The following is a 10055-nucleotide window of genomic DNA, read 5'->3' on the forward strand; positions in this document are numbered from 1 at the left end:
TGCCTGTCAGCAGCTAGGGGTGCAGGGCCCCAGAACCCCTGCACCTATCTCCTCAACAGCTGGCAGGCTTCATGGCCACAGCAGGTGTTACCATCCCTGCAGCTTAAGTGTCACCCAAGTCATGAGTTTTGCTTGTTCACAGTTTGAGGTGCAGTTCCCCCCAAACCCCTGCACCAATCTCCTTGAAACATGGCAGGCTTTATGCTCTCAGCAGAGGCTACCACCCCCTCAAGTTTAATCCAAATCAGACAAAAAACAACAGTTAATAGCTATTTCATTGATTCCCCATTATACCCTATGGCCGGATCTCCGAGGCAGCTTCGAAGCTGCTTCGGCTGGATGGAAGCGGAAACCCAGTCCGGAGCTCCAGATCAGATCGCTGGCATCCAAAACAGGATCAAATAGCTGCCTACTCGCACAGGCCTAATGTTCAGTATGCACAGAACTGAAATCTTACCATTTTTCTAGTACTAGATTCTTCTTTGTAAGTCACACTGAAGACTGACTTTGTGCATTAAAGGAGATGTAATGTCTCCCTCCCTTCCCCGCAACCAACCACACCCACCCTACTACTACTACTACTACTACTACTACAGGCAACAACCACCCCCCCCCTCCCTTAACGCTCTTAATTGGTTCAGGAAAAACCAAGTGTTAAGCAGGAACACTCTAAGCAAAACCCATTTCCCCACAGGAATTAGTGTAGAGATAATTAGTTGTCACCACTTCTTGCTGCAGCTTTTCACCACCCCCGCCTCTTCCAACCCCTCTGCCTGCCAGCCCCGTGCTGTTGCCGGTCCACCCTGGGTCTCTGTTGGCCCTGGCCCTGGCCGCTGGCAGAGGCCCCACGCTTACGCCTGTCCATCCCCACCCCACCGCCGTTGCTCCTCCCCACCCTTGTCCACCAGCCACTCCAGCACTGTGTGCCAGTCCGGGCCCCCGCTCCTGCTGCCCCACCTGGGCCCCTGCCGGCCCTGGCCCTGCAGCACCAGTGCAGACACCACACACATTCCCACCCACCCACTCGCTGCCACTCACTTCTTGCCATTGCTGCTGCTTTGCTGGGCACTATAAAAAAACTGGCTCAATGCTAAGTGAAATCAGGTATTCATTTTAAATGAGCACTACAGCAAAATAGCTCTAAATAAAACTACATTAAGAAGAGATTGCCTGTACTCCAGATTACTTAAGGCAGCAGACCTGCAGGCCATACAAGAGACATGGAACCAGCCTGTGGTCAGATCAAGCTCTAGATGCTGGGATAGGGCCTTGTGCAGCCTGTTATGTGCTGCTGGGATTGGGAACTGGGGCCTAGGCTCCACCCCTTTCTGACCCTGCATGTCAGGATTGGGCCCTAACAGTTCAGGCTACCCCAAGCAGACCCTACATGCTGGGATCAGGCACCCGATCTAGCACCAAGGATCCTGGACCTCCTCAAAGGTCCAAAAATGTAGCAGTGGGGAAATGGTGCTGCCACTCCCACACAGCCATATTACTAGATCCACAGGGAGCCCTGGGCAACAGCACTAGGGTCTAGATCTGGCCTGCAGGCCAGCTGTCAAAACACCCCAGGCTTAAGGAATGTGATCTTGATAAATGATTTATAGACTTGGGAATTTGATGGAAAGCTCTTAAATGTGTGAAAGGGAACATAGTCTTCAAAACATTTTTTCCTCAAAATTAATTTGCCACCACTTACAGAGTCTGAAAGTCTGCCTTCAAACTTTAAGATATTTACAGCTGTAGTTTTCCCCAGCAAGTTTTTTACCTACACGTGAGAAGGTAACATCTGATCTCTAGTTAGGGCCTCTCAAAAAATAGTAGTAGTAGTGGATCACTTCATTTCCAAAAGAATTCAAGGCATGCATAAATTTAAGTCCAGCTATCAGTAGACACAAGGCAGTAGAAGTATGAGAATGTTACATATGTATGCATAGCCTTGTTTTAAAAATGTTACTTAGACCAGTCCACACAGGTGCCTAGAGAACCTTTCAAGCATGATTCAAGGTGCCATTCAACACTTGTGGAAACGTGAATCGCATGAAAAATTCAGATTTCCAATAGGAGCCCATATTAAAAAGCTTCTTTGCAGCAAGAATGGCTCTTATAAATTTTCCCATGTTTAGAAGCGAGTAAAAAATAAGTGTTCAAAAGGGGTGCCTTGGACTGTAGGATTTAGGATTTTAGATTCAAATATTCAGGAATGACTGGGGGGCGAGGGGTCATTAGCAATCTGCCTTGAATGTCTTCCATAAAAAACAGTAGGACACTTGGGGTTTAGTTTTAGGTTGAAATATCCCACTTCATTTCTCAACATGAGGTTTTTGCTCTGATATGTGCAAGCTAGACCATTTAAGGATGGCCTTTGCTAAGTTGATCATTTTCAGAGATTTTTGTTTAAGAGTTCAGGTAACACATACCACAAGGAACATGCCAGAAAAAAAATCTTTGGCATACTTGAAAGAGGGAATCCCCCTACTCCCCCCCACTAATAATCTAACCTAAAATTCTCATTGCAGTACCACAACACAGGTCACTGAATTGCACGCAAGATAGTTTCAGTAGGAATGAGAAGGTACTTAGTTAAAGTTGGGCAAAGACAAGACTTGATATACCACCTTTAAGCTCATATAGTTAAAGAGTCCTCACCTGTTCTCCACAGTACATTAGACCTAAATCCATGGCAAGACCTCTGGGTCCTGCAGCATTCTAGTACTGCAGACTTTCAAGTTTCACAGCAGCAAAATTTACACCAAAATGGACATTTTTAATGAAATGTAGAAAGTATACAATTTTTTTTTTTGACATGCAACTAGATGTTTGCCATCTCTACACTTTGATATACCATAGGTTCCCATGATGGGTATGTGTAACTATGCTGTAGAACTGAGTCATGGGGAAAGCCAGGCTTGATAACAAAACAGTGATGGCTATTCACATTTGGCATGAGGTATGGGAGGAAAGAACCTGTAGGATGAACAGGATAGTTATGTTTTTTTCTGCCTAAAAATTGGACTGGTAATATTTCAAGCTTATATTTGTCATCTTGAGGAACCACAATTAATAGCCAAGTATCAGGCTGCTGGTGGACTTAATAGAGAGCAAGAACTGCATGGCCAAGCATGATGTTGGAAATACTAGCACACAGCACACCATAATTAAGAATTCCCAGATCCAACCAGAAGTGCTTATGGCAAACATCAGTTTAAGTAGCTCAATCTTTTCAACATTCTTTCGGTAACCAAAATTTAACTAAATGTTGCGACAAGTATATAGTATGGAACAATTTGCTGAAAGGGTGCTGTATTTGATAGCGAGTCTAGCACGGGACTTCCAATAAAATTAAATAAATTTTTACATGCCATCTGAATTTCCAGGACAATATAGAGCACTAAAGAAAAAGCTGAAAATGGCTTCTCTGCTTTCAACAGACTAGCCATCTGTAACCGGGGGGGAGGGTGGGGGTGTCACAAAAAAGCCTATGGCAACAAAGCATACTAGAAGAAACAAAAACAAAAAGAGTCTCCTTGCTGTAGTAGTTGTGTCTTGAGCATGAAGTCTCTCAAAATATTTTGGGTTATGCTGCTTAGGGCAAATGGACACACTTACAAATCTATGGCAGGTTTCAGCCTGACTGAAGGTAAAGTTTGCATTTCCAAAGGCCACAGTGTGGCCAGAATTACAGGTGCAAGATAAACCCAGATGTAAAAGTTCTCATCATGAAATTACAAAAAAGCTACAGTATTTACTGCTACATTTAATTTCGTTTATCATGAGATCTGCAAGAGTTATACATGGGATAATGGTTCTGCTGAAGTCCATCACAGTGGTAGATCTACTGTGCGTGCAAAAAAGAGTTCAGTTCCATTGGCATAAGCACAAGAGTTTGAGTCACTGATTTAATTTTATACAAGTTAAACTACACATTGTATAAAGATTACAAGGCAGTTCTAATGTTCAGTATTGCATGTTACCAAAAAAAAAAAAAAAAAATTAAAAAAAAAAAAATCAATTTAACTATAAATGGGACTTTTGAGATGAAATCTACTTCACAATTTGTAAGTGAATTGGCAACTCTGGTTTAGCAAAGTCTCCTGTTAAGACTAGAACTCTAGCTCCAATGTATTTAGAGATCCCTATAAGGTTTAAAATTCACACACAATAGGACTGTGGCTCTTATTTTGATGCAAAGTGGGTGGTAACTCGAGGGGGGGGGGGGTGTGTGCAGGAAAGAGAGTTTAAAAGTTACTTATTTTCACATACCCAATAGATAAACATTTAGAGTTCAGCAAGCCATACAAAACACTAGTGACTTGGACCACATCCAAAAGACACAAACGTGTCAGAGTTGGAACATCACCTGGAATCCAAGCAAAGTAGAGTCACAACACTTCCATTCTTTGAACTTTGATACCTAGGATTTTAGGCAATACTGCATCATGCAAGGCTACAGAGTAGTACCTTTATTAGCTTTTAATACAGTCAGAGTAGTTGGGGAAGGGGAAAGGAAGAGGAGAGACATGAAGCTTACTTTTGGCGAGTTAAGATACAGCACAAGTGCTTCCAACTTGAGTTTATTGCTGGTCTGAAATTTGCCTAGTTATTATATATTAACTGTATGTACAGTTCCCACTTTGCTTCCACAAACTGAAATAGCCAAGGCATCTACACTGACCAGTTCAACAATGCTTTTGTGTCTTTGATAGCAAGACGTAACCTTTTATACTACTAAGGCCCGTAATTTTAAGAGTGAAAAATTAGGAAAAAAAAAAAATGACGTTCTCAAAAAAGCCTGAATTTAAGCGTCTTATGCTTAAGAGTTTATTTTAATATAAAACCCACTTTCCTCTTAACAGCAGTCAAATTATTTCTGCTGAAATGCTAAAAATCAAAAGTTTAACTTTATTTTTCTAGAAAAAGGGGACTCTCTTCCTGCTCTTACCACCATTTCCACACCACCTCATCTTTTCACCAAATTTAGATACAAATCAAACCTTTATGCCTCATTACTTGGTTCTCAGGCCATTCCTTTCTGCAAAAGAAGGAACCAACTTCTGAAGGACTAACATAAAAGACTAATGGCCTGGCAAGTAGGAAAATGTTCCATAATAGTGTGCAAAGTAAGAGGAGAGTTCTAGTCTTAATCTCTTGAACTAGATCTTGATCGTGAGCGAGACTTTGAATGAGATCTGGAGTGGGACCTTGATGCAGCTCTTTTGGATGGTGACTCTGAACGAGCCTTGACAGAGGCTTGCTGCTGTGGCGAGTTGGAACGAGACCTACTCCTTGATCTGGATTTAGACTTAGCATCTCCTTTACCATTTTCTTTGGGAGAGCGAGACATGGACCTAGACCTGCTGCGAGACTTCTCAGATTTTGCCTTGGATCTGCTGCGGGAGCGGGAACCCCGGTCAGACTTAGGTTTAGATTTGCTCTTTGATCTTGACTTCCTGCTTTTAGATCTGGAACGCGAACGATCTTTGCTCCGTGACCTGGATTTAGATCTTGAAGAGAACAAAATATTTGATAGGAACTGAAAAAAATTACTCATGTCAGTTTTACATACAGTCACACTTACCAAGGAAGGGTCACAATTTCTAATTTAACAGAAATAGCCAATAAATAATGTACGTTACTCACCGTGACCGGCTTTTAGAGACACTACGGGATCGGCTGCGGCTACTCCTGCTCCTGCGACTCCTGCTTCGCGACCTTCTTCTAGAGCGTGACCTGACAATGTTTCAAAGTGCCCTTGTGAAACTCTAAACATCCACAGATGTTTACAACAATTTCTTGGGCTGGGACAGGGAGACGCACACAAAGGCAGGCAAGTCACAGATCAACCTACAGTAAGAATACCATCTGACACTGAACTACTTATGATGTTTCAGAAGGTAAACTGTCTTTCCTGAAATACACCTGATCACTTACGTAATGTTTTATCATAGAAAGCTATTCCCCTCCACATCCTAACAATCATCTTATCTGCAAGATGTAATCTAATTAAAAGGAAATGATTACTCTCTCAAGTTTAGACTAAATATAATAGACTCTTCTCCTACTGCTAGCAGGAGACTTTTGCTATAAAGATCAATCAAATATTTCAAAAGGTTACCTTGACCGGCTGCCAGAGTAAGATCGCCTATGGCTTGAACGTGGCTTGTCCTCAACCAGCCTTATCTTCCTGCCATTTATCTCTGTGCCATCCAATTTGTCCAGGGCACGCTTCATATCTGAGTAAGATCGAAATTCTATTACCCCTTCATTTGTGCGTTCTTTATGAGCATCTGCATAGGTTACTTCACCAGCTTGCCTCATGAAATCCTTCAGAGAACAGATGAAGAGTTACATAAGCATTTCATGCTTCTGGAATGTAACATGCCTAAACAAAGGTAAAAAACTCACCAAGAGTGTCAACAGACACGAATGAATAAGTTCCAAATGACTTTCCCAAATCATGAATATTCACAATAAAATGGAAGTATTGTGACCAAGCAGGAAGCTAGACTAACATTGTCACATTAGTACGTACTTTCAAATCCTGCCAACTACAGCGACTGGAAAGGTTTTCAACAATCAGTCTGTATTCTGTACGCACAGGTGGTCCATATTTATCTCTTCCCGATTGTCTGCGACTGCTATATCCACCTTTATTGTGCAAAGAAAACAAGTCAGACTCTCTCATAGTGTGAAGAAAACAAAAAGTTCTGAAAAAGTTAGTTAAATACAGATTACATTTACTGGAGTAGGACTTTATCTTTCTAAGCCTCCAACAAAGTTGCAATTTTGCCATAATCTATATTAATGGCAAATCAAAGAGACTAAAATCCTACAAGTCTGTGCTCCTAAGATCTGTTAGAGAGTGACTGCTCCTTTATTAGATTTACCTTGCTAAGTTTTATTTTACAGAACATTGTAAAATATAAAACTTAACTGATTACATGCATTTCTACATTTTACAAAAACGTTACTAATTACACTAAGTACTTACATCACAGTATGAGGTTTTTGGTGGTGGTTTGGCCACAAAACACGCAAGGTTAACAGTCACCTAGTTCAGTTTAACCAGTTTTGTCTAACCCTTGGAATCCTCACCATCACCCTGCGTCTAATGGCAAAAGGCTGCTGTCGTCATGGCTTCCGGTAAGGTCAGCCAAAGGGTCATAGGGCAAGGGTCACACAATGTATGGAAAAGCCATGGCCAATCAGGAAAGGCAGTCATCTTAGCCTCAGTGGACACAGCCTCAGCCCCACTGGTCACTTTTAAATTGAAACATCAAGGACTTGTTAAAAAGTTTGAATTGAACATGCAACAAGTTTAAAACACAACATACATTTGAATTTGCAAAACACTTGTAATACAAAGATCCCCGCCCACCCAGCAATGAGCCTCTCAGATTTTTCTGAGACAAGGCTTCGTGCTTTTAAAGCACAGCACCAGGCCAATTCAACTCCACTCAGCTCATCAACTTAAAACGAGCTCAGGGTACAAAAAGCCTTCGCAAGCCGCTTCTCCCCCTCACTGCAAGCTCACGTGCCTCAGCAAGCCCCTCCCCCTGGCTACGTTCTGCGTAATCAGCAGAAACATCCCGTAAGTCTGCTTCCAGTGACCCCCAGGACTTCACCCCCACCCTCCATCAGGGATGCACCATCACCCCTGCCACCAAAGGGTCCCAAGTCAGTACAATAAGGGAGAGGTGCTGTTGACAAGCATCCTCCTTAAGGAGGCCTTGTCAGCTTGGCAAATCCCGCCCCCCTCCCTACCGTTAGAAGACACCCACAGTGCACCACTTGGTGTGAAGCCCCACTACAGCCGCGCACTAGGGAGCCCCCAACAGCTCTGAGCCCCTCGCCCGGGGAGGCTCCCCCGCCCCCCGGGCCAGGCACGCAACCACCCCCCAGTCAGACCCGAGCAGGCGCCCGTGGCCCCCGCGCCTGAGCCGAGGGAAGCCGGAGCTGCACTCACTGCGGCTGCTGTAGCTGTATCCGTCGCGGTCCCGGCGGGGGCCTCGGGCGTGCTCCACGATCACCCGCTCCCCGCACAGGTCCTTGCCGTTCAGCTCGTAAACGGCATCGTCCGCGTCGCGCGAGTCCTCGAACTCCACGAAGCCGTACCTGGGGGGCAGCGCCGTCAGCCCGGCCTCACATCGCATCGCATCGCATCGCCCCGCCCGGCCCGGCCCCGGCGGGGACAAAGGCAGCGACTGCCACGGCACCCCCTCCCGCCCCGTCGCCGCCATTTTGAAGCGGGCGCCACGCGGCAGACGCCAGCCCCGCTCGGGCCGCGGCCGCGCAGCAGGGCCAGGCACGGGCCGAGGCGGGCGGAAGGGCCACCCCGCGCCGCCCCCGCAGTAGGCCGCGGCGCCGCCTCACCCGTTTTTGAGATCGACCTCGAGCAGGCGGCCGTAGCCGCTGAAGAAGCGCTGGATGTCCTTCTCCCGCACGTGGTAGCTGAGGCGCCCGATGTAGACACGCGGCATGGCTGCGAGCGGGGCCGGGGACCGCCGGGAGGTCGGTGCTGCCAGGCCGCGCTCGCCGCCTGCGGCCTGCTCCGCACCACAATGGCGCCGGTCGCCCGCGCAGGCCTTTATACCGGGGGGCGGGGCATGTGACGTCACCGCGGAGAACGTGAGCGGCGGCATGACGCTTCCAGGGGCGGCTGGGACGGAGGAAGAAGCGCTCTCTGTGCAGGCGTGACGGCGCATACCTAGTAGCACGACGAGCGCTGTTGCGCCAGCGCAGGGCTCTCCACGCGTTCCCACAGCTCCTTTTGCGCCTGCGCAGGGCAGACCCGGCTGGGAGAGGGCGGGAAGGGCACTGAGCGCAAGCTCCAGTGTCCGTCGCGCCCGGCCACCTGTGCTGGAAGATGAACGGCGGATGCCTGGGGGCACGGGCATGCAGCGCGCAGGCGCTTTAGAGAGGGAAACGTCCCTAGTCTGCTCGGGGACTGCAACCAGCACAGCTGTGGCTGCTGCCCCCATGCATGATACGTGACCAGATTCCAGGTGGGGTTCGCCTCCATTTGAAGCAACATAGCGTAGCCCTCCTGCTAGGATGTCAACCTGCCTGAGTGAGCACTATTATCTCATCCTAAAAAATGCCATTGCTCCTTTTGCAAAGATGTCCATGACCCCGGATAAACAATTCCTGGGCATCCTTCCTGCGATGGAGTTTTAATTCTGTAGTTGCCCAAATAAAACATTTTTAAATAGTTGCCCAAATAAAACATTTTTAAAAATAGCCCTTGTTGGTGGCTCCGGCCACTCTGCTTCCACGCTTCAAAAATTCCATCGAGAAACTGAGATGCTGCCTTTTCTCCAGCAGCATTTTAAGCATTAGAACCACTTTTTTCCTCCTACTCTGAGATTTACCAGCTCTGTCCCTATGAAGAGTAAACCCAGATGCTACTAATGCTCCATTATGATCTCCTGGGACTGTTAGCACCACTAATATAACCCGCCAGAGACTCCAACAATTGCCTTCAAGTTTTCATGACGTTACTCAGCTCTCAGTTAATGTATAACAAGCCAGTTGCTCAGTTTGTTTCAGAGAAATGGAAATCTCTGGGACTAAATTTTTATTTTTATAAACTGTTCCTTCCTCACTTAGTGCATGATTTAAAAGTCTCAGATGATTTTAGCAATTGTCTCAACATGTTTCTCTCTCAATGGAAAAACCTGTACATATGAAGATTTGAAGGTGGTATTTTTTTAATACTATGTCACTCAGAAACACTTTGATATACAGGATAATTTAGTTCCCAGCCTGAGAAGGGTGTGTCTGAGTTTCTCAGCAGCTGCTGCTGAGAAACTCAGAAAGATATACTTCAGTCTGTCATCCTTTAGGTCGTTGAAATTTAATAACTCATAAAGTCACTAGATCAACCTTAAACTGCACACACATTGAAATATATAGCAATATAACACTCCACAGCCCTCCTCAAAGTCACGGGTGCAGTAGTCTACATAATATTGTAGAAGCGGCTCTCAGAATAATTTCCTGTTCAGCAGCAAATATATTGGCACAAAGTTGCTGCCCAGGAAACAGCTCTTTGA

The 10055-nt window shown here is 45.8% G+C and overlaps 1 protein-coding gene across 1 annotated transcript; it reads right to left on the reverse strand.

Annotated features, from left to right (window-relative positions):
- Positions 1-3737: 3737 nt before the first annotated feature.
- On the reverse strand, positions 3738-8575 carry SRSF6 (serine and arginine rich splicing factor 6). Its single transcript, XM_006276562.4, has 6 exons — positions 8374-8575; positions 7967-8115; positions 6533-6648; positions 6116-6324; positions 5641-5730; positions 3738-5504 (listed from the first exon to the last, which is right to left on the reverse strand). Exons 1-6 carry the CDS (start codon positions 8478-8480, stop codon positions 5141-5143), a joined length of 1035 nt encoding a protein of 344 aa, XP_006276624.1. The 5' UTR covers positions 8481-8575; the 3' UTR covers positions 3738-5140.
- Positions 8576-10055: the final 1480 nt, after the last annotated feature.

Source organism: Alligator mississippiensis, chromosome 9, assembly GCF_030867095.1.
Source record: "Alligator mississippiensis isolate rAllMis1 chromosome 9, rAllMis1, whole genome shotgun sequence".
NCBI lineage: Eukaryota > Metazoa > Chordata > Crocodylia > Alligatoridae > Alligator > Alligator mississippiensis.

Coding starts and splice junctions, on each gene's coding strand:
- SRSF6 (XM_006276562.4), bottom strand. CDS start 8,480: ATGCCGCGTGTCTACATCGGGCGCCTCAGCTACCACGTGCGGGAGAAG. Junction 8,116..8,373: donor GAGGTCGATCTCAAAAACGG/GTGAGGCGGCGC, acceptor GCTGCCCCCCAG/GTACGGCTTCGTGGAGTTCG. Junction 6,325..6,532: donor GTAGTTGGCAGGATTTGAAA/GTACGTACTAAT, acceptor TGTTCTCTGAAG/GATTTCATGAGGCAAGCTGG.